The 25,569-nt window shown below is 37.1% G+C and overlaps 1 protein-coding gene across 1 annotated transcript; it reads left to right on the forward strand.

Moving 5' to 3' along the window:
• Positions 1-1,744: 1,744 nt before the first annotated feature.
• ZC3H15 (zinc finger CCCH-type containing 15) lies at positions 1,745-23,117 on the forward strand. The gene is made up of 10 exons (XM_059927294.1): positions 1,745-1,953; positions 10,282-10,383; positions 14,656-14,767; positions 15,424-15,576; positions 16,353-16,444; positions 17,631-17,813; positions 19,187-19,333; positions 19,499-19,600; positions 20,361-20,484; positions 22,310-23,117. The coding sequence occupies exons 1-10, from the start codon at positions 1,879-1,881 to the stop codon at positions 22,498-22,500; spliced, it is 1,281 nt and encodes a 426-aa protein (XP_059783277.1). The 5' UTR covers positions 1,745-1,878; the 3' UTR covers positions 22,501-23,117.
• Positions 23,118-25,569: the final 2,452 nt, after the last annotated feature.

Consider the following 25,569-nt stretch of genomic DNA (forward strand, 5'->3'; position numbering starts at 1 on the left):
TCTGATGTCTTCTAAAGACGTAAAGTTAAGGGAACAGATTACATCCAAGGCAATAAATCCACAGCCTGTCTACCAAATCAATCAGCCAAGACCAACATTTTTTTTAACTTTTTTATTTTTTGAGCTCTTTTATGGTGGACATTTACCTCAGGTTTAACGTTGGTCCACACTATTCCTTAGTGCAGGGGTCCCCAAACCCGAGGCCTCGGACCGGCGGCCTGTGAGGAACCGGGGCGCACAGCAGGAGGTGAGCGGCGGGCAAGCACGTGAAGCTTCATCTGCTGTTCCCCATCCCTCTACATTGCTCGCATTACCGCCTGAACCATCCGCCTACCCCACCACCCCACCCCAGTCCGTGGAAAAATTGTCTTCCACGAAACCGGTCCCTGGTGCCAAAAGGGCTGGGGACTGCTGCCCTAGTGTATTTCATTCATCTTGACACCCATGCTTATATCCCTGCTTTCTGGGGCATTTGAATTTGTAACCCCTGGACTACACCTTTAAACTTTGTTTTGTGGAAGTTTAGTTTGAATTATAAAGGAGTAAAAGTACTGAATTCCTAATCCTACTTTCATTTGCTACTGGATACCACAAACAAGCAATTATTTCAGAAAACAGTGAATTCAATGAGTTAGACTTATTTCTAATCTATGAATAAATGACTATGAGGGACGAGGGCTATCAGAGGAGGTACTATATTTTAAAATGTATATTTTCCACTTAAGGCAAGGCAGGATCTTTTTTCTCTGCCTGGATCACAACTGCGGGGCAGAAACAAAAGTAATGGTCAGAGGTAGAAGGGAGTTAAGACCTATGAACCTGGGGCCACTACTATAATTTAGTTTCTAGATTCTTTATAATGCCCCCATATTTGTTACTTACAATTCATCAGTTTTATAAGAATGATTACCGATAAAATTCTTCAAAAATCAAAGGTCCCAATGCTATCGTTGGGAGCACTAAAAAGAGAAACAAGGCAAATACATTCCACCCCCACGGGAAGTCTTAAAGGAGAAGATTCTCAAAGAATCAGAAAGATTATAATACTGAATAGAGAAGCAGGTGGGGTCCTTCCGTCTTCTGACAAGAACAACTACAAAAAATAATAAAAGATAAACAAGAAAGTAAATAAATAAGTAAAAGACAGGGGAGTCCACCCATCAACCAGGGATAGGATCCCAGATGAAGTAAAATACATCTCACACACACACACGGGATTCTTTGGCATTATCTTATGTAGAAAGTTTCCACTTCTTCGTAAACCTTCACAGTAACCTGAAGCACGCTGCACTCGCCGGCCGGCCGGCCCTGCCCCACCTGGGCACGAGAAGAAGGTAACTGGGTACCCTGAACCTCCAAGCATCCCCGAGTTGCTGCGGCTGCTCGGTGATCACCCAGGCTGGGGATGCTACAGGCGACCACTAATCCAGCAGGCAGAAAAAGCCTCCACCCGAGGCGAAGATGGGCATGAGTAGCACATCCTCAGCGGAACAGAATGCGCAGGGAGAACTCAAGCGCAGTGGGCTCCAACCCGCTCGCCCCAACCACTATGAGGCCTGCCGCAACCAAGAAAACGCTAGGCGCGTAAGCGACATCACGTGTGACGCCTGGTCATTTTCCCACGTCCCGTCCCCGCCCCATCCTGGCCGGCCGCTGCAGAAGCGCACGCGCACCTCCGCTTCCGCGCTCCTCGCTACCCACAATGCTCCGCAGCACCGAACTGTCGCAAAGGCCGCGTTTCGGCGGCGAGTGAGCGACTAGCTTTCCGTGTGGTGCGGCGGCGACGGCTGCGCGTGTCTTCCTCCTCCTATCGCGGGGCCAGAGTCCCTGAGGGAGTCCAGCTACGCTTAAGTCTGGCCGGTGCCACCTATCTCCGCAATGCCCCCCAAGAAACAGGCTCAGGCCGGGGGCAGCAAAAAGGCGGAGCAGAAAAAGAAGGAGAAGATTATCGAAGTGAGTACCCACCCCCTCCCCCACTCACGCCGCGAGTCCTCAGGAAAGCAGTCTCCCGGTTCCACGCTCCCCGGCTCCTGTTCGCGTCTTCCGGGGCCACGTGCCCCTTCCTTTGGTTCTGTGTGCCCACAGCCCCTTCTCCAGCGCCCTGATGACGCTCACTGCCTCTCATCGCTGTAGTGACGCCGCTGGCGCCCCCGTACCCAGCCTTTGCTTCTCCGCCCACACGGCAGCCTTCACCGGGTCGCGTGCGAAACGACCCCCACCCCAGTGCCCACACAAGGTTGTGTCCTTCGCTAGTCACCGAAATTGAAGATGTTTTTAGGCTTGTGTTTTAAAAACTACGCTGAACTGCCCCGGACCAGACTCTTTCTGGGAGGCCGACTCATTACGAGCCTTTGTGTTCCTTGTTTCTTTACCCGTCACTTAGGAATAGTGGTTACTTCTTTCAAGGCAACAGATTACTTCTTCGTGGCCTTCTCGATCCATCTCTAAACTGTCTCAAGTTACATAAAGAGAGGAGGTTTCTTTCATGTCGTAGCCCACCGTCTTGTACATGGCGCTTGTCACATAGATTCTGAGTTACATTAAATCCAATGACGTTTTAAGAGAGATTAGGTCTCATGTCACTAGCTGTGTACAGTGCCGTATCTGGATTTGTTATATATTATCTATATTCATTTAGTGCACTGAGCCTGTTGCCCTTTAATGGGAGAGGAACGCTGTTGACGTTCTCAAATATTTTATGTTTGTAGTCCAACGACTGTATCAATGAGTTTCCTTAAGAGAGTGAACCGTATTTGAGATTCCATAAACGTACAGTGTAGTCCCCAACAAGATATTTCTTCCCTCAATTCCTGTTATTAATCCTTCTCATAATTAAACAGTTCCTCGTGTGCGTTAGAAGTAATTGGAAAAACCATGACCGTTTTTCCTGCATAAGGTATATCTGAATAATTAATGGAGAGCCTTTTGTGGAATAGTTAACTTTTTATTAGAACACGACCAAAATGCGTGTTGCGTGTTTTGAAATGAGATGTTTATTTATAAATGATTATTATTTTTAATATTTAGTATTTATAGCCTTGAAAAATAGCATTGAAAGCCTCCAGAGTTTCATTGTATAAATCTAATCAGAACTTTGTCAAATTTCACAAAATTTTTAGTCTGCTGGTTGAATTTAACTAACATGCTTATTTAGAATTCTAGTAGCCTTGGCCAAGTTCCAACACTGAAGCAGAACCTGTATTCTTATTGCCAGTTTGTGCTATTTAGAACTGTCATGAGTAGCATAACCGGAGATTTGAAAACAGAATGTTTGTCACCTTCACACCTGTGTCTGCTATACCTTTTTGAACAATCTGGACTCCTGGCACTTAGGTAGATCTCTGGGGATGGAGATCTGATGGCATTCGGTGCTGTGTAAATAAACCAGGAGCATTTTAGGGATGACATTTTACCTGTTAACTTCCTTTACTGAGGTTGTATTAACATGTTAGACCATGATGCCAAGTAAAACTCCCGTATAGACATGAAATTAAATGTTACATGACAATGTAAGTATACTTTACACATTATCAAGTTTTAACTATATATGAGTGTTTCTATTTTTAAATAAATATTTATTTTTGTTTTAAGGAATTGTAAATGAAAGTTACTTATAGTATCCCATCAACTAAAAATGGTAGTTATATTATGGATTCATTAATCTTGTTACAAGGTTATTTTTAAGGTAAAGAGGACTTTAGTTTCGTTAATGAAGACTTCACCAAAGAAAATTGCAAAATAGCTGTATTCTTTAGCCAAAAGTATTCTAACAGAATGGTGAAATTAAGCATTTTTCCCTCACATTTAACATATATGATGAGTAGGGGTTTTTTTGTTTTTTGTTTTTAATTAATTAATTTATTTATTTATTTTTGGCTGTGTTGGGCCTTCGTTTCTGTGCGAGGGCCTTCAGTTGCGGCAAGTGGGGGCCACTCTTCATCGCGGTGCGCGGGCCTCTCACTATCGCGGCCTCTCTTGTTGCTGCGGAGCACAGGCTCCAGACGCGCAGGCTCAGCAGTTGTGGCTCACGGGCCCAGTTGCTCCGCGGCATGTGGGATCCTCCCAGACCAGGGCTCGAACCCGTGTCCCCTGCACTGGCAGGCAGACTCCCAACCACTGCGCCACCAAGGAAGCCCTGTTTTTTGTTTTTAAATGGTAGTGTGTTGCATAGATCTTTGCTACCACCAGAGAGGAACGACAATATTGTAAATTGTAGGTTAAGTTATATCATTTTTTGTGAAACTAGATTTATAGAGAATATTGTGTTATTCATCATGGTTAGGAAACAGTATATTCTATTTTGTTAAATATCATAAGTGACTTTTTTTTTTTTTTAAACTTACCTAAAGCCCTAGCATGTCACAGTGGCTCTTGCAAGGGGTTGAGGAGAGTTACAGCAGGCTTAGCTCCCAGCTCCTCAATCAGATTTCATCCAGAACAGCACTTTATCAATTTTTGTATAATTTGCACAATTTTGAATACTAGAAAGGATTTTTATTACCAAAGCCTTTAAAAATTAAGATGAAGTAAAATATATATTTTTAAGAATTCTACATGTTTTTTAATTTAAGTTTTATATACAACTTCTAAAGGTTACTTTCCATTTATAGTTATTACAAAACATTGACTGTATTCCCTGTGTTGTACAGTACATCCTTGAGCCTATATACACCCAATAGTTTGTACCTCCCACTTCTCCACCTGTCTATTCCCCCCTCCACTGGTATCTAGTAGTCTGTTTTGTGTTATATTCACTAGTTTGTTGTGTTTTTTATAGTCCACATATAAGTGATATCATACAGTGTTTGTCTTTCTCCATCTGACTCATTTAACTTAGTATAATGCCCTCCAAGTCCACCCATGTTGCTGCAGATGGCAAAATTTCATTCTTTTTTATGGCTGAGTAGTATTCCATTGTGTGTGTGTGTGTGTGTGTGTGTGTGTGTGTGTGTGTGTGTGTATGTACCATATCTTCCTTATCCATTCATCTGTTGATGGACACTTAGATTGCTTCCATATCTTGGCAATTGTAAACAACGCTGCTATGAACATTGGGGTGCATGCATCTTTTCAAATTAGTGTTTGGGGGGGGGGTTTGGATATATACCCAGGAGTGGAATTGCTGGGTCATATGGTAGTTCTGTTTTTAGTGATGTAAAATATATTCTGCAACAGACTTATAATGAACGTAGTTGGAACCTGGTTCTTACTGGTTGTTTATCTCTATGACCATAATATTTGTGGAAAAAAATATTTCTTTTTCAAAATAGTCTATATTTTGACCTGTAAAAGGCTAATACTTATTTAAGAGTCTGGTTAATTTTGGAAGGTTTTTATAGGACTATGACCCGAAATTCTAAGTTCACCAAAAATTGACAGTTAAGTAGAACATAAGCTTTTTAAGCAGTACTTTTGAAGAGATTTTAAAATAAGTGGTTGCACTACTTGCCTGTCCCATCTTCTGTACCTCTGTTGCTTCCACTGCCACCACCATAGGCACTCACTATAGAAGAACAACAGCAACACGTAGCTTTTGAGAACTCTAAGTAAAGGAAGTAAAAAGAGGCATGAGAGACAGCGTAATTTAATGAAAGAAGCAGTGGCTTGGGGCGAGATAGACCTGCATTTGAATCCCATATTTCACATTAAAATTTCAAATTTCGGAGGCTTCTCTGGTGTGGCAGTGGTTAAGAATCTGCCTGCCAGTGCAGGGGACATGGGTTCGAGCCCTCGTCCGGGAAGATCCCACATGCCACGGAGTAACTAAGCCCGTGCGCCACAACTACTGAGCCTGTGCTTTAGAGCCCACGAGCCACAACTGCTGAGCCTGCGTGCCACAACTACTGAAGCCCGCGTGCCTAGAGCCCGTGCTCTGCAACAAGAGAAGCCACCGCGGTGAGAAACCTGCGCATCACACCAAAGAGTAGCCCCTGCTCGCCACAACTAGAGAAAGTCCGTGCGCGGCAACAAAGACCCAACACAGCCATAAATAAATAAATGAATGAATAAATAAATATATATATATATTTCAAATTCTGTAGTTTTAGACACGTTACATGACCTATCTGAACCGCAGTTTCTCATTAGCAAAATGGAGCTAATTCTTATATTACAGAACAGTGGGTTAAATGAGATGACATGTAAAGTACCTCACATATGGTATATGTTCAATTAATGGCAGTTGTTAATTTATTAATATAAAAAGAACTAGTTAGGGGAAATAGACTGAACTGTACTGTTTATGCAGTGCTTACTTTCTATCACTTGAAATAATTTCCTTATGGTGCCTTCATTTTTTTACTTTCTCTATTTAAACTCCCCAAGATTTCATGAATTCATTTGCATTTATAAGTATTTTCTTTCTGAAATGAGTATATCAAAAAGGGTTATGGTTCTGTTAAACAGTCACACTGTTGTCTCAAATGGCATGCACTATTTGCTTTCTTTGGATAAAATTTAATAAACTGAAGTCAGCTTTGGGAAATGGAAGGTTTGTTAATGGAAAGGGGGGGATAATCTGAGTTTAGGGCAAGCAAATAAAGGATGTCCAGCTAAGGCCTTGTAGCAGCAAGGAAGTAGTAATGGAGACCTATAGGGATAGGATCCAGGTATGTAAAGGATGGAGAAAGAAATGATTCTCGTTGCCAGTGAAAAACTTCAGCTAAGGTCAACTGTTGATTACTTGAAGCTGTATTAACCAGCTGCAGAATATCCATTGCATGGATAGACAACAAAAATATACTGGAGTGCATTTGGGGAAGAAACTAATGAGGTAAAACAGTGCTGGCCTTTGTTTATACTAGTGTCCAAAAAGGAGGACTCCAGTTATCTTGGAGTACTATTCATTATTGACCTGCACTCCTGCCCCCTTCCTTTATTCAGACATCTTATTTAAGGAGTGGAGGCTGTCCTGTAAAAGAAGCAGGATTACTTCTTGCTTGGAAGAAGTGGAAGTGGAAGGGGGAGAAAGTGTCAGTTTTAAGTGAAGTCTGGAGTTCACTGAGTGTTAAGGCTTTTGGAACCTCTGGGAGTCGTCCTTTTCTTAGAATTACTGCCTGTTCTCTAAACTCCTTTGTATTTAATTTCCCAAGTCTGAAACACACACTGTTTCTTCCTTATCACTTAACCTTTGGGACCTTATTAATCTAATGAGGACCACTGTTTCCCTAGGTTTATTTTAACCATGATTTGTGGTTGAGTATAACCTCCAGTCTTCCCATCTCATATCCCCCGACGCTAAATCCAGGTTAATCTTTAGGTAAGGTCTGTCCTGAACTCAAGAAAAAGGGAAAGGAAGCCTTTTGGAAGTATTCCGAATTTCAAACTATCCTATTTTCAAGAGGTACTGTTAGTATCCCAGGTCCACAGTGTAATATTCAGAAAACTTTGTGTACCAACCGACCCAATAACCTAACTAGTTTCTCTGGGAAGTAGTTTTTCATGGTGGAAAGAACAAGGACTTTGCTTGGAGTCAAATATACCTGGGCCAGACACAGTTCTCAGTGTTTTGGGGAAAGGAAGGAAAAGAAACAAGCCATCTACAAGTGATAAATTTACACAGCTCCTTTAATTCTCTCACTGAGATAAGTACCTTTTTGCAGTTGAGGAAACAGAAACAGGTTAAATAACTTGCCCAAGGTTATTAGGCCGGCAAGTGGCAGAGTCAGGATTCTGGCTCCAGAGTCCTTGATGTTAACCACTGTGTTCCACCTCTTTGTAGTAATCCTAAGAGGTTAGAGTGAGACCCACTTTACAAATAAGAAAACTGACAAAGAAGGTAATTTGCCCAGTTCTGTTTGGGATTAGAATTTGGCCAGTCTGACTCCAGAGCTTATACTCTTAAATCATTACATTGTACAGCCTGCCCGTTATTAGCAATGTTACTTCAAAAGAATTGTTGAACATTTCTGAGTTTCAGTATCCACATTTACAGAATGAGATAATAGTATATCATATGGTTGTTAAGAGGATTCAATAAAGTATATATTCAGGAGTTTATGTTTAGTGAATACTAGGTAAATAAGTGTCCCTTATCTCTGGAAAAAAATAACTATTTCCAAGTTCTAACCTAATTAGAGAATTCCAAGACACAACTCATTCATTCTCTTTAGACTGGTTAAGTATGTGCTAAAGCAGTGTAATTAAACCTGAAAAACTGTTCTTCTCCTGGAATCTGGAGCTTATATACCTCTACCAGAAGCTGTTGTCATGAGTACTTTCTTCTCTAGCTGGCCACATCCCCTTAGAGGACTTTTTTCTTTCCTAAGTCTTCATATATCAGTATCTACCTTGCTGTTTGGCCTTGTTTATTCACAGTTTGCTTCTCCTCTGTAGTTACATGTGGGGCATGAGTTGAACCCCAGATACGCTGTTCTCTGATGAGACATATGTAGATGGTGTTGCACTTTTGAACCTCAGCATACGAAGATTGATAGTGGATGGATGAGTTGGTTAACTGGCTTAGTAAAGCAGAGCAGTTGGGCCTGAGTGCCCACCTAAGAGTGCGTGATTGAGAAGCAAGTGGGTTTGCTCTGCAGAAGTCTGCAAAAAGCTCAACAGTGGGAGGTACTAGGTAATGCAGAAGGCGAGTGACTGAAAACTGGGTGTTAAAAGTATAGAAGTAGCTGATAGCTCTTATCTATTCCCCTTGCAAGAAAGGGAGGTGGAGGGGGTAAATCAGGAGGCCTCTTTGCTTCTGTAACTGGACACAAAGGATGTGGGAAGCATGGTTAAAATGTGAGCCTGAAAAGGGCCACTAAGGAGTCTGTGTAGTAAACTAAGAGACACCTTCTCCCACCTGCTCTCTTCTCCAGTCCTTTAGCCAGGGTTGTTGCTCTCCTAGCTAGAAGATTCTTCTCCAGAGAAACAGAAAAGACAGGAAAAAAGACTTCAGATACCAGTGTTTGGTGGTTTCCTGACAGCCTTTTCACCCATTTACCTTAGAGTGAAGCTCACTCAGTCTAGCTTCTTGTGTTAGTTTCTTAGGGCTGCCATAACAAATTACCACAAACCAGGTGACTTGAAACAACAGAAATTTATTCTTTCACAGATGTGGAGGCTAGAAATCTGAAATCAGGTGCAGGCAGGGCAGTGCTCCCTCTGAAGACTCTAGGGAAGAATCTTTTCTTGCCTTTTCCTGGTTTCTGGTGGCTTCTGGCAGTCCTTGGCATTCCTTGGCTGGAAGTTGTATCACTCTAATCTCTCTGCCTCTTTCTTCACACTGCCTTCTCTCTCTATGTGTGTGTCCTTTCCTCTTCTTATAGAGATACCAGTCATTGGATTTAGGGCCCACTGTAATCCAGTGTGACTTCATCTTAATTTATTACAGCTACAAAGACCTATTTCCAAATAAAGTCACATTCTGAGGTCGGGGTAGACATGAATTTGAGGGGGGGACCCTATTCAACCCACTGTAGCCCCCAAACACACACACAGTTGTGCAGTGCTTTCTAAATGTTTTTATGCTGTATACTTACTAAATATGAATAAGTAGTCAAAGACCACCGTTAGTGCCTTGCACATAATGAGCATTCCATAACTGATAGCTGCTATTGTATTAATAACTTGCCCAAATTACTATTTAATAATATTCCAAATTTAGATTGTTGCTTTTTAGTTAGGAATACTTCAATTTAATATTTCCTTTTTAGCAACAGCTAGTAATGTATATACTTTAGTAGTTTGATTTCTATAAATTTAATTGTTTTGAGAGGATAGCTCTATTACCCCAAAAAACCAATCCAGAACGTAATGTATCTTCTTACGCAGTATTCCGTAAAATGTGTTCAGTAGTGCATAATCCCTCAGGATACTCTGAGAAAAATGCTTTCTGAGGTAAAATAAGATTTGGGATTGCTGCCTACTGTATCCCCTCTAGTAAAGGCTCTCACATATCTTGTGCTTGAGAATTAAAAACCCTGTTAAATAAGCATTTTCCTAAACTTATTTGACTGTTGAACTAATTATCCTAGTGTAACAACTCTGCACATCCTGTAATACTGATATTCTAAAAACACAACTGAGAAAAAGCATTATAGGCTAACAAGTTTATTGATGATAGTTATAAGTATGTATTGAATCCTAAAGAATCCTGGGTGATGTTTTGAGGTCATATGTTGCCTAGACTTGCTGTTGTAGTGTTTTGCATGTCTGTGTATAGCATAAAGAAAGAATAATTTTCTTACCAATACGTAAATGAAAGAATGATTTTTAGACATGACTGAAAAAAGATAAGAAATTAATATAAATTGCTAAGATATCTCAATAATTTTTCTCATTTAGGACAAAACTTTTGGTCTAAAGAATAAGAAAGGAGCAAAGCAACAGAAGTTTATCAAGGCTGTCACTCATCAAGTTAAATTTGGTCAACAAAATCCACGTCAGGTAAATAACTTAAATTTCTTCATTTTCTTCATACGGATGTAGTACAGCATCGTTGCAGATAAAAATGTTTGATATTGTAATTGTGTTTCAAAATGGAATCCTACTCTATAAACTTTCCTGCATCTTGCCTTTGTTACTCAGCAATACCTTTTAGATATTCCTCCAAACCATTTTGATATAGTTCTAATTTATTCTAATGGCTGCATACTGTTCTGTGATGCGGATGTACAGTATCCATCCATTTCACTATAAGTAATCATTTTGTTTCCAGCTTTCTGACATTAAAAACAGTTGTACAAGAAATATCCTTATACATGTGTTTTTACATGCATTTGTGCTTTTATTTCTGTAGCATAAATTGTCTGGTGACACATTTCTAAATAAAGGGAAATGGATTTCTAATTTTTAATAAATTTGCCTATCATTCTCCATAGAGATTGTAATACTTCAGATTTTCATTTGCAGTACGTGAGTTATAGGTACTAAAGCTCTTTTTAATGTTTTCCAATCTGATTATGTATAAAGTGATACCTCATTTTTACTTTCTTTCCCTTACTCCTAGTGAGTTTGAGTACCTTTTCATAAGCTTGTTGGCTATTTTGGTTTGTACTTCTCTGACTTGTCTATTCAGATCCTTTGCTTTTTTGGTTATTTGTCTTTTTATTGTCAATTTATGAGAGACACCTTCTGTCTACATTATAGATAATTTGTGATGTTTTTGTTACATTTTGTTGTACAACAGTTTTTAGTTTTTGTATTGTCAGATATGTCTAGTTTTTCTTTTATATGGTTAAAAGGTCTCCCCGCCACGAGATTATGTGTGTTTTTCCTCAATTTTTTCTAATTATTTTATTTGCACAGTCTGTAATTTTATCATATAAATTTATTTTGTATGATACTAAGTTTATTTCTTTTCAAATGAATAGCCACTTATACCAGCATCGTTCATCTCACTGAATTGAAATACCCATATTGACATATGTTAAAGTCTCATATATGTTCAGATCTATTTCTGGATTCTCTTTTCTTTTCTGTTTATTGTCTTTCCCTAAACCAGTATCACATTGATTTTGATTATAGTGGCCTAGTAACATATTCTGTTAGCTATTAAGGCAAGTCCTTCCCCTCCAAGATGTTACTCCTTTTCTGTTTTTCCTGGCTGTTCTTAGGCGTTTATTTTTCCATATGAATTTTGAAATTATTTAATCATTTATCAGTTTTACCATTTTATCATTCAGAAAAATTTAGCTCCATTTTCTTCAAATCTCTGTATTCTCAATTCTTCATTTTATGTAGATCTTTCACTTTATTGAGTTTAGGATTTTATAGACATGGACCTTTATTTTAAAAAGTACTTTTTTCACCACCCTATCTCCTTTTCCTCAACTTTTGGAAACATTTTTTTTTTCCATCTGAAAATACCAGAATATATATTTGTGAGATGGTTAACCTCTATCACTGATGCTGTCTACAAATTAGTGCCTCCAACACTTTTTTTTCTCTTACACAGTTTGACTCTAAAGCCAAAAGCTTGATCTTCCACACTGCTGACTTAATAGCTTGGTTTCATAAAAATGCATGCTCAGGCCTTGGAATCAGATCAACTTGAGTATGCATCCCCCTATCTTATTTGTTACATGATCTTAAATTATTTAGTGACACTGGTCTTTAATTTGTAGTATAGTGTAAGGGCATTTACCCTTGTAGGGTTTCTATGGTTTAACTAAAAGAGAAGATAATGTAAATCATCTGGCATAATATAAGAATTCATTTCAAACATGTTCCCCCTCCCCCTGTTTTCTCTTCTAGTGGGAAGTATGTTGACTGGTATTCAAATTTTATAGACCTGAGAAAGCCATAAAATGTGTTGTGGTTGTTAGGCTTGATAGTACATTTAGTAATATATTTTTGATAATTTCTTGGGTACCTGACCTTTTATCTGTGAACTTGAGGTATCTAACCACCATACTTAACATTGGAAATGAGCAGCAGTCTTGCTGTTGGAGCCAAGCAAGAGATGCCTCACCCTAAACCCTGTGATGCCGAGGATGACCCTACTCTGTGTCTCCTCCAGATGTACCTCTCCCCACACCAGCTCAGGGCCTGCAAAGGTCAGTTACCCCAAGTCCATCTTAGGGTATACTACACTGCCAATATGCCTGAAGTAGTCAAAGGGAGGATATGTGCTAGGAGTGTGGACAGAGCCTTGATCCATTCCATGTTCTGCTCTGCACCTTCTTTCTCCCTGCACAAATGTGGTGGGATGAAACTCAGGGTGGGAAGAGGAGGAGCCAGGGGTTGACTCTCACTTTACTGCCATGCTCCAGTGTGGAACTCCATGGAACCTAAGCGTTTTAAATTTGAAACTGTCCTTCCAGGTCACAAGGTATGTTTGTCAAGTAGGGGTACAAACCATACTTGATTTAACATTAGTTTGATTTCTAATTTATAAACATTTACAAAAATGATTTGTAGGCATCCACTGAACTCTTGCTTGGGGTCCCACAAATGTCTGAGTTGGGCCTAATGAGCAAAGAATACTTTTTATTAAAAATAAAGTGACTTAAATTTTTTCTTTTTAGAAAACTTTTCCCGTTTTTCTGTTTAAACACATCCGACCCACATGGTCAAAGTCAGGATTTAGAATGCCTTTAACCCTATTATGGTATTTGGCCAATCTTTCCCTAAAATTTCCTTGTCCTTTAGTACATCTTTGTCCTGGATTTCTGTTTCTTTGATGTTTCTTTGTTCCTTTAACAGGCTTTTTAGGTTCTGTTGGCTTGTTTAATATTGGTATTCTTCAGGGAACTGTTCTCTGCTCTTACCACTTTTTTATGCTGTCCTTGCGTAGTCTCATACACACCCAAAGTTTACTTATTTGTAAGCAGCTATTTCTAAAATCTTTACCTCAAAGCAGACGTTCTCTCCGGGAATCAAGATCATGTCCAGCTGCCTTCTAAATAGCTCCACGTAGATGCCCTGTAAGCATCTCATAGTCAGTATGTCTAAAACTGAGCTCATCCCCACCTCCTGCCCAGAAACCTGTTCCTCCTATATTCCCTGTCTTGTTTAGCAGCACTAACCATGCAAGTGATAATCCTAGACTCCTCCCTCTCCCTTGTACTTCATGTCCAGTCACTTAGTCCTAACAGTTCTACCTCCTTAAGAGCGCTCCTTCCCCTTTCCTCCATCCTTGCTACTAATGCCTATTTAAATTAAAGCCCTTGTGCTTTCTTGCTTACAGCAGTTTTATTAGCCTCCTCATTTTCGTTGCCTTCATTCTTGGGCTCCTTCTAGTCCACGCTTCACAAAGTTGTCGTGATCTTTGTAAAATACAATCTGATTGTATCACTGGCTTACTTTAAACTCTTGAGTCTTATCCTGTCACCTGTTGATACGGTCCAAGTTTCTCATTGATGTCTCTCATACCTTTTTCATATCTTTGCATTGACTGGCACTCTCTGCATTTCTTGCCCATCAAAAGAATTCATCCGTAAAATATTAGCTCAGTCTAATTTTCTTAGGCATATTGGCATTCTTTGTTCCCAGAGCACCATGTATTATATTATAGTTGTTGACATGTCTGTCTTCCCACTAGATTCCGAGCTTCTTTAAATAAGCATCTTTGTCTTTTCATCTTTGTATTCCCTGTCATCTAACATAGGACCTGACATATAAATGTTTGGATGAATCCTCTAATCATATTAGGTATGTAAATTGTGTGCCTGGAATTATGTCATATGTCATGTTTGTTTTGTTTTGTTTGATCTCCCCCATTGACCTAGCCCAGTGTTTTTCCACAAGGGTACTTATAGGTATTTGGGTTGGTACAATTCTTTATTGTGTGGGACTGTGCATTTCAGGATGTTTGTATCTCTAATCTTCAAAATGCACCTACTTGTTTCTGGGTTGTTGTCACAGAAGAAATTCCCAGGTGAGAACCATTTGCTAAAAATGCTGGGCATGTAGCATATGCTTAATAAATACTATTGCTATAAGCTTTTGAATATGCTTTTAACTTGGCATGGTACCATTTATAGGTTTTTTTTATAAAAGTCAGCTGCTACAAAATTTAGCAATTTCATTTAATGGTTTAACCACACCATTTAATATATACTGGAAGGCCATTGTAACACTGATATTAAGAAGTAAGAACTATATACATGTAATATGCAGTTGTCTTTATGTCAGTGATATTGTATATTACTATATAGTAAAAACAATTTCATTATATGAAATCAAATTTACATTTTATACCTGTGAATATTATAGGTAGCACAAAGTGAAGCTGAAAAGAAGTTGAAGAAAGATGACAAGAAGAAAGAATTGCAAGAGCTAAATGAGTTGTTCAAACCTGTAGTTGCTGCTCAAAAAATAAGTAAAGGTAAACTTTAAATTTCAGAAACGTTATTTTTATCAAATGTAATTCATATTTTAACACTCTTAATATGTTTTCTTCAGATTATAAGCCAGTTGTGTATGCTATGAAAATAATACTCCCTTTGTCAAAGTTATCTTTGTCAATGACTTTCTTATGGTTCCTTTATACATCTGCATAGCTGTGTCGCACAACTGTTAAGTCCAGCCATTAGCCCCTCACTTAAGGGAAAATTAAGGATTTGGGGCAGTCTACTAGTTGATTTATAATATCCAGTCTTTGGTAGTGGGCAAAGCAAACCTATGGTTGTAAAAACTATAAATCCCAAACTGTTGGCAGTATACCTGCATTTATATTTCTCTTTTGCCTCCTGCCTCATTGACTCCAACTAGACAAGTGACGATAGAATAACCTATGTGTTTGCTTGGTTTCCCACTCCTGCTCTCTTTCTTTTTGGTAAGAATAAAGGAAACAAAAATAGATATAAAATGCTTTAGAAAGAACTTAGAAAAAATGTCTTACTGTTCACTTATATATGGCATTTCCTCTGACACCAGTAATAGAAAATAACAAGTTAACCAAAAGTAATTATATCTCAGATAGAAGCTCTACTTTGTGATCTGGCAGATTATGGTACAAATACCATATGCTATTTGACATAGGTGCAGATCCCAAATCTGTGGTATGTGCATTCTTCAAGCAAGGACAGTGTACTAAAGGAGATAAGTGTAAGTTCTCTCATGACTTGACTCTGGAGAGAAAATGTGAAAAGCGAAGTGTTTACATTGATGCAAGAGATGAAGAGCTTGAAAAAGGTATTTTTTTTAAAGATATTCTCTTAAAAGTAAATGTATATTACTTTTGGTTTTTTGTCACTAAGATATTTAATAGCTTGAAGACTGTTTCAGTCTTAGTAGGACTGTGTTTGTCCCAAAGAATAGTTGTTTGTTGTTGTTTTTCATAAAATCTGAATTTACCATATTATGCCCTTTGATTAAGTAAATGAAGATGTTTAAAAACCAGTGGCTTATTTTGTATTTGTCTCTTACCCTTTCTTCCAGTACTACTTTCTCATTTGCCTAAAGTACTTAGATTTTAGTGGATAATCTCACAACAGTGTTATTCCTACCTTTGGTGTTTTAAAGGAAATGTGTTTGGTCGTGAGTCTTAAAATAGAGCTTTCCTGTGTAAGGATACATGCAGTGTGTTTTGGGGACAGTAGATAAAATTACAGTATTTAGGGCTTCCCTGGTGGCGCAGTGGTTGAGAGTCTGCCTGCCAATGCAGGGGACACGGGTTCGAGCCCTGGTCTGGGAGGATCCCACGTGCCGCGGAGCAACTGGGCCCGTGAGCCACAACTGCTGAGCCTGCGCGTCTGGAGCCTGTGCTCCGCGGCAGGAGAGGCCGCGATAGTGAGAGGCCCGCGCGCCGCGATGAAGAGTGGCCCCCACTTGCCGCAACTGGAGGAAGCCCTCGCACAGAAGCGAAGACCCAACACAGCCAAAAATAAAAAAATAATAAATAAATAATAAATTTAAAAAAAAAAAAAAAAAAATTACAGTATTTAGTCTCCATATCTCTTTTTATTTAGATACTATGGATAATTGGGATGAGAAAAAACTGGAAGAAGTAGTGAACAAGAAGCACGGTGAGGCGGAAAAGAAAAAACCAAAAACTCAAATAGTATGTCCTTTTCTTGAATTGAGTTGCTGTGGTATTTATCATTAGGGAGAATTAAGTGGCAAGGTATTTGCTGCTGTTTTCTACTGGATTATTCTTTAAGTTATTGCCTCTTTTCATAAAGATTAGGTGAATCAAGCTTTGTTTTTGGAATTTACAGGTGTAAGTTATACAAATTTGTTTCTTGTTTAAAAGTGACTTGAAAACCATGTGGCTGAAGTCCTTCAAATGCCGTTTTCTGAGGTGGTTTTACTTTCTGAAACATGTAGATTTCTTTATTTTTTTGTGCAAAATGAATGGAGGTAGAACTATTAAATTAACCCGCTTAATTCATAACATACTCTGTTTTAATGGTAGGGAGACATTAATAAATCACAAGGGTGAAAATATTGTTGCATATGAATTGCAAAATGAATTTTTGTTAGATAATGGTTCTAGTATTCTAGGAAATGTACTTTTAAAAATTGGTGCCTTATTATTTCTCAGACCCTACATTCATATCCACATATTTATTCTGTAGTATAGTTACCATGAAAAACCTTGCCGTGTTAGAAAAATTCTAAATATTGTTTTTACTTACTTCTGTTGTATTTTTTCAGGAAAAAAATGATGCTTATTAGTTAATTTTCCCTTCTTGTTTGTAAAGCGTGTTACCTAAGGCTTCAGTACAGTTGCATCTTGCACCCATTCATGTTTTAAAGGGTCACTATCCTTTGTGTTTCTTCTGTGCCTTGCTCCTTTCTTAGATGTAAGAAATTGCCTATAATTTCAGATAATTCAAATAGTGTTAGTATCTTTACTGCATGTGATTAGTTTTTAGGAAAGATCAAATCAAAACAAAGTTATTGGTTTTATTTTTTTGTAACCATTTTTATTTTCTCATATTTGAAAACCAGACTTTTGGATTACATTTACAAAGCCTAAATGGCAGCAAATCCTTTTTGTATAATTCAGTTTAGAGCAATGTCAAAAATAGAAATTTTATACAGATCCTCTCTAAAGGGAATTTACCATTGTATTAAGTATTTTAATTAATTTATATTTACATTTCTGCACGCAAGGTGCTCTGTACGTAAGTGGTTAGCCTAAAAAAGATGTGAATTGAGTGTACTTGTTCCATATACCTAAGCATTTACCTTGGAAATGGACCACACTGAGCCACTGCTTGTGAATAATATTGTCTCTATAGGTGTGCAAGCATTTCCTTGAAGCTATTGAAAACAACAAATATGGCTGGTTTTGGGTATGCCCTGGAGGGGGTGATATTTGCATGTATCGTCATGCACTTCCTCCTGGGTTCGTCTTGAAAAAAGATAAAAAGAAAGAAGAGAAAGAAGATGAAATTTCATTAGAAGATCTAATTGAAAGAGAGGTAACTAGTATCTTTTTCCTACCATAAAACACTAAAGCAGTATTTATTGTGAAATTCTAATATTTACCACTTGGGGGCAATAGCATGTTGTTATGAAAGGGAAAGAAATATTATGAATTTTTCTCGAAGCTGCCTTACTTTTTATTTGATTATTCTTATACGTCTAAAATGTAAGCCTAGCCATGATCATTAGCCAAGCATGACATTAATTTTAGAATTATGAAATAATTTTTTAAGTACTAGCTGCTGGCTTATCAAATAAACTGTTTCCATAAGATTGATATACTGGTATATCAGTTTGTGAAAATGCTTAGTCGGTATTCAGAGTGATTGAACTTGACGTTTTAGATATTTTCTTTGGTGTCTTTATTTTTTTGCCATTTTACTAATTATTTAGTAGTTTTTAACACGTGTGGAAGCAGACAACTCCACTACAGTTTTTCAACTATATGTTTTATCATCATTCCTGGACTCAGAGACTCTTCAGCTGCTCATCTCTGGCTCAGCACAAGAGTTTTATTCTTTGAGCCAGCAGATAGGGTTACTGAGTTAGCAGATAAGGCTCCTGGCCTTGACATGAAGCATGTTGAGATTATTGGAAATACTAGATTTAGGGTTGTATGCTTCAAACTGTATCCATTTTGCCTTGTCTTGGGTAATCTAAATGTGTTGTGTACATGTCTAATGTTGAGATTATATACATTTCTTAAAAGGACATACTGTTTGGTGTCTCACATAGGCAATATACTGTGATAGAAAATGTAGACTTTGGAGTCAGATATATTTGAGATGACTATTTGTATCCTAGTTCTGCCACATATTAGCTAATAACCTTTGGTAAATTTTCCATCACCCTCTGTTTGCTTATTTGTGGAGATGGATGTGTTAGCATATGTGTATGAAGTACTTAACATTGAATACCTGGCAGATGTTCAGCAAGTATTATTTTTCTGTATATTTATTATTTGATTATTGGCCCTGAGGAAAGCAGATGGTGCCTTTTGCTTAGTTTTTTTTCTCATCTCTTGAGGATCACAAATGAAACTTGGATATTGTCATGGTGCTTTTCATATTTATTGTTTTCAGCAATTGACTTATTTTAAAACTATTTCTCATGACAAGTTTTACTCATCTTCAATTTTGAAAAGACATCTAGCTCAGGATAATATATTTTATAATGTTTAGAAATGTTTGTATCTCTGGACATGCATTTTGCTCCTTGCCATGTAAAGTGAAAATAAATCAGTTTATTCTAAATTTAATGTCTTCATAACAGTCATAAGCAAGGGCTTAATTGAAGTAAGAGAAAACTATTAGATCATAGTATCATAGATGACTTTAGGGGGAGAAAATTAACTTTTTTATCTTTGCAGCGTTCTGCCCTAGGTCCAAATGTTACCAAAATCACTCTAGAATCTTTTCTTGCATGGAAGAAAAGAAAAAGACAAGAAAAGATTGATAAACTTGAGCAAGATATGGAAAGAAGGAAAGCAGACTTCAAAGCAGGGAAAGCATTAGTGGTATGTCCCAAACTCACCCAAATAGATTCTCTATTCTTTCTTTCATTTTATAATTTCTGTATTATGCAAGATTTTATCCTTATTTAATTATGTGTATGTCTAAAATCAGTGACCAAGAAATGTTTGAATTTTGTCCTGAGTTGATACATGTGTGTATTTGAATAGATCAGTGGTCGTGAGGTGTTTGAATTTCGTCCTGAACTGGTTGATGATGATGATGAGGAAGCAGATGATACCCGTTATACACAGGGAACGGGTGGTGATGAGGTAAGAGGAAGCTTTGTCACCTCATCTTCTCATGTTGATTGAGAGAAACAGTAGAGAGTGACAGTAGAGCAGTATAGTTAAGAGTACCAACTTTGGGGCCTTGGTTCAAATCCTGACTCTAACCTGGGAAATTAGTTACATGCTAGGCCTCCACCCCCATCTGTAATACGGACATAATGATAATCCCTACATCACAGAGTACTTGTGAGAATTAAATGAGTTTATAAGTTTATGTTTATTTACAGTTCTTTATAGAACTTAGGGCAGTGCCTAATATATAGTTAAATGCTTCTGTGTATTAGCTGTAAAATATGTTTTATTTTCCCTCTAAAAGAAAAAAGGTTTTTGTTTAATATTTTATACTAAAAAAAAAGAATCATGAGACAGACACTAAAAAGTACAGAGAAGGGAGCAGGAGACAGCAGCAGAATTATTTGGTGATACAGAGACTTAGTATTAGCAAATAGCTTTTCATTTTTCATATGGTTATCATAAAATTCTGACTTCTGCCTTTGAGTTGAAAGATGGAAATATACTCTATATGTAAAAATATGATGTCAGAGGAAGAAGCTTCAAGTATGGCATTGCTATTCTTTTTTCAAGAAGTTTAGAAAAAGAAGTGAATTTTGGCAATAGTCATTTGTTTTCATTTGGCATTATTAATAATTTTATTTCATTAAGATAAATGTCAGGTAAAGGGCAAGTAATTTATGAAAACTATTCTTATTAGTAACACTTTCTTTTCTATGTGTTTTTAAAGGTTGATGATTCAGTGAGCGTAAATGACATAGATTTAAGCCTGTACATCCCAAGAGATGTAGATGAGACAGGTATTACTGTAGCCAGTCTTGAAAGATTCAGCACATATACTTCAGAAAAGGATGGTAAGTATGCTGACTTTTGTGTAATTCTAAGAATTCAGAAACTGTCTAAAGGGGGTTAGGCCAGGCTTGGCAAACTTAGATGCTTGCAGGTATCAGACTGGTAACATATAAACATGTGATTTGGCCGTATATAAAAGTAGTAAACAGTGGAGGCTGTGGAAATGGGTGGCTGGTTGGATATTGAAGCCATTAACAAACTAGAAGGGGCCAAAATGAGTTTGGAGATGTAGCTAATGAGTTCAGTTCAGGACCTCATGAGTATGAGATATTTTGGTTATCAAAAGTGGCGTTGTCTAGGATACTGTGTAGACATTACCAGGAGGAAAAGGTTTGAAAGTCATCTGCATTGGTAGCTGAGAGTGAATGAACACACCCAGGCACAATACATACGATGAAAACATTCTAGAACAGACTGCAGAAAATATCAATGTTTTAGAGTAGTCAAAAGAGAAAAAGCTTGGGAAAGACACTGAGAAGGACAGAGAAAAATTAAGAAGAATTTCAGGAAGATTAAATAGGATGAGAATTAGAAATAATTCCTTAATTGTGATTAGGGAAGGAGTTGTAGGAATAGGGTACACAGTTTTCATTGGGACTGCAATGGTATGAGGAATGAGGAGAAAAAAAATGACTACAGATAACTCACTCTTAAGAACTTTGAGGGGGAGACATGGTCATGAGAAGGGCCTTTTAGGATATGGGAAATCTAAGTATATCTGTTGGCCAGAGAAAAAGGATCTGGGAAAGAATGAAAATTAAAAATGAAACAATATTAGGTACAGAAGCAAGATCTGGAAGTATAAATAATGAGTTCAGTTAAGAGTGAGAATGGAGGAGAGGCTGGCTAGGTGTATTTGGAAATAAGGATTGCTGATACAATTTATATCTAATTGTACCTTGAGTGAGGATTTGAAGAAAAAAGTAAAAGTTTGGCATGGTTGCTGTGAGAGAAAAAGGTAGACTACTGATCAAGGCAAAAGTTGAGGGGAAAAAAGCTAAACCTTGCTTTTACAATGAAGGAATAAAAGTTATAACTTGAAAAACTGGCCTGTTCTCCTGAGATTTGAGAATGCTGTCAGACTATTGTCTTAATGCCAATCTGCTGACTGATTTGCTCCTTTGAGAAGTAGGGCTTTGGTGACAATAGGCACAATTGCAAGTACCTCAGAGGTTATAATTCCCAAGAACTTGTCATCAGAGATGTTTGAAATAACTTTAAATTAGGCTATTAAAAATTCTATGTGTTCAATATTGATGTCATTGAACAAGAAAAGGCAGCATTTTTGTTTTCTCAGTCATATAATTATAGCCTGAAAGGAAAAGTAGCTCCATAGCCCCAGGGTTTTTTTTTTCCCCACAGTTTGATGACAAGATGATATATTTCTGCATTCACACTCATTTACAGCATTACGACTAGTGTGACTTAACTACTATTTGTAAAACCAAAAGCGAAGTAGCTGCTTATATCATAAATGTTTTTTTTTTGATTCCATAATCATTTATTCAAACAAAATATGTGGAAGTTGACTGTTTAAAAACCTAATTGTTGGGTCATGTAGAGAACACAAGGTTGTATAAGATAAATCTTGCCCTCAAATGTATGAACCGTTAAGCAGTCAGATGTCTACAGTGAAAGACATATTTTATAGTAGGTATAGATAATTGATACAAGTAAGCTCAGAAAAATAGCAGTTCTTGTTGGAGTAATCTTAGGGAAGGCTTTCATGGAAAAAGGAAAAGAAGTATATCAGTCTGTGACTGTCCGTCGCTAATGGACTAGTGTTTTCTTTTTCTAGGCCTTACTGATTTCAGTTTTTATTTTTAGAAAACAAATTAAGTGAAGCTTCCGGAGGTAGGGCTGAAAATGGTGAAAGAAGTGATTTGGAAGAGGACAACGAAGGGGAGGGACAGGAAAATGGAGTCATCGATGCTGTTCCTGTTGATGAAAATCTTTTTACTGGGGAAGATTTGGATGAACTAGAAGAAGAATTAAACACACTTGATTTAGAAGAATGACACCAAAGAAGTCAATGAAAAAATTAAGCCAGCTCAGCATGAGTTGAAATTGACTACATTAATTTTTTTCCACCTAGAATTCTTCAACAGGATGTTTGTTTCCCATGCTGATTCTGGAGGGCTTACTCTCCAAAAAAGGAATATTCTCCCTACATCTTGTCTTCTGACTTTGGCTACATCTCATAGTAAGTTCAGAGTAGTTCATGATAAATTAAAAATATAATGGTCATTGCAGAAAATGATTGATTGTTGTAACTGTCCACTCAAGTAGGAAGTGTAACTGCTTTTCCAGCTTTTGATTTTCATTGGGCATGCGTTATTACAAGGACAACATAAATTTAAATTACCCTTCATTTAATGCAGTTTTTAATGAGTGGTTTTATTTCCTTTGTATTTATATGTTTAAAAGACTGCCTGAGATATGAGCCTGTACTTCATAAAGGAAACTGCATATGCAGATTCAGTATTGTATATCTTTGGACAATTAGATGGACATTTAAAATGAAACTTCATTAATCTGCCAGGATCAGCTGCAGTGCCCTGTGTTAGACTGTTTTAAACTATTCCTTTTCTTTTTTGCCAATGAAGTTGTAAATAAAGACCGTGATACATTAAAATCCAAGTATGGGCCTTTTTTTTTTTTTTAAGGTTTTTTCTGTGAAAGTTTTCTTACCATTTCTAGCTTGAGAATTTTAACTAAATATCTGTTGGAGTTAACTATCACAGAAGGCACAGACACCTAAAGGGGTCTCTTAATACTGATTATAGGACTGTGTAGAGTGCGGATAGCCCTACTATGAGCTTAGTTAACACCAATAGTTAGCCTCAGAAAAAGACCATAGGTGATGTTATATGAAAGGGTAATTACTGAATTGAGGATCATCAACCTAATTAGGTATCACCTACAGTTGAACCAAATACTACTAAAGCATCATTGTGGAGATCCATGGTGTTATAATAGTACCTGATAAAGTTTGATTACTCTGTTTGAGAGAGTGTAAACAAATTCACAAGAAAACTGGGCTGGGGGCCTTTGACATTGAGATCCCCTGAAAAATTAGGGTGATACATTTAAAATGGACATAATTTGCCAGTCACATATTTAATACTAGTTATACCTTTTTATCATTTTTATGTAAGTATATTTTCAAATATTAATACAGTACTTTTGTTATTTGCAAATATAAATGGATTTTAAGATAATAGCACTAAAAGGTCAGGTGACCTGGGCCCTAATTAATTTCTGCCTCAGATAAATTATATGATTTTTAAGTCTCTGAACCTTAGTTTCTTCATCTACATGGAGGAGTTAAAGTGCTTCTGAATTGTAAAACCTAAGAAAACATGACTAAATCTTGTCAAGTGATAACATCAAAGTTGGTAAAGAAATTGAGTTCCTGGCTGTTCAGTACTATACCATAATTGACATTTTTAAAATGTAGAATATCATGAGCCAAGTTTCCCATCTACAGTGGAAGTATACTTACATACTTTCTATGAAAGATTTGTTTCATTCTTTTTATTAAAGAGTTTTAAATGTTACTTATGCTTTATTTAATAATGCAACATTTTCAGTTTAAAGTATTACTACCTTACAGTAAGCATGTGATTTTGAAAACCAAATTTTCTTTAATCAGTGAGTTAAAAGGAAAATGCTACATTGTGGAAGTAATTTTTGAAACCCACAATTCTTTAAATTTTGGACAGCCTTCATCTAGCCTATAAGTGTCTTTCATTAGAAAAACAGTATATGCTCAGAGAATGCAAAAAAGCATTTAAATCTGAAAAAATCAAAATGCAAAATTAAATTTGCTTCTAAAGTAACATATACAGGCATACCTCAGAGATATTGAGGGTTTGATTCAGACCACCAGAGTACAGCGAAGTATTGCCGTAAAGCAAGTACACGAATTTTTTTGATTTCCTGGTACATATAAAAGTTATATTTACACTATACTGAAGTCTATTAAGTGTGCAATAGCATTATGTCCAAAAAACAATGTACATTCCTTAATTTAAAGCAATAGCTAAAAAATGCTAACTATCATCTCAGCCTTCAGGAAGTCATTGCATTAATATCAAAGATCACCTATCACATATCACTAAAACAAATATTATAATAATGGAAAAGTTTGCAATGTTGCAAGAATTACCAAAGTGTGACACAGAAACACAAAGTCAGCAAATGCTGTTGGAAAATGGCACCGATAGACTTGCTCAGCGAAGTACAATAAAATACGGATATCGCATTTTTACCAAAGATCTGTGGCATCCCTGCATCAAGCAAGTATATCAGCGCCATTTTTCCAACAGTGTTATTTTTAAATTAATGCTGTTTTTTAATGTTTGTTTTTATAGATGTAATACTATTGCATACTTAATAGACTATAGTATAAACTTAACTTTTATATGTACTGGGAAGCCAGAAAATTTGTGCGACTCACTTTATTGCAATATGCACTTTACTGTGGTGGTCTGGAGCTGAACCTGCAATATCTCCGAGGTATGCCTAATATTGTTTACAGTGCAGTTACCCTGTCTTAGTACAATAAATCTGAAATTGGCTCTTGTTTTTCAAACTCATTTACACATAACTTTAAATAGTTTTTTCTTACACATTGCTCTTTTATATAATTTCCATTGTAAACATAGTAGGTCTCTGTAATCTAATTTTAATTACGTGATGACTTAGCTTCATTTTTAAAGATTTGTGATTTAGGAATTTAGAAACTTATAATGTAAGCCTTCTACAGGAGGAGAACTATGGCTTTGCACCTATTTCCATATAATTTGTAAATGAGATCATTTTCCAAAACATAAGAACTTTTTATTTTCTCGTTAACATCTAGGAGATTACATCACCCCTACACTCTTTTATCCTGTACTCAATAACAGTTACAACCTATAATGATCCCTTGTTTGCCAAAACATTTCTAATGCAAAATAATTAAATTATGAATTTTAATTTATTTTTGCACAAACGATTCCATATTACTGTAGGCCCACCATGGATGGACTGATACCAAATTGTGTAATTGTTGTACCATATATTTTTAATATTTGAATTAG

Source organism: Balaenoptera ricei, chromosome 7 (genome assembly GCF_028023285.1).
Source record: "Balaenoptera ricei isolate mBalRic1 chromosome 7, mBalRic1.hap2, whole genome shotgun sequence".
Lineage (NCBI taxonomy): Eukaryota > Metazoa > Chordata > Mammalia > Artiodactyla > Balaenopteridae > Balaenoptera > Balaenoptera ricei.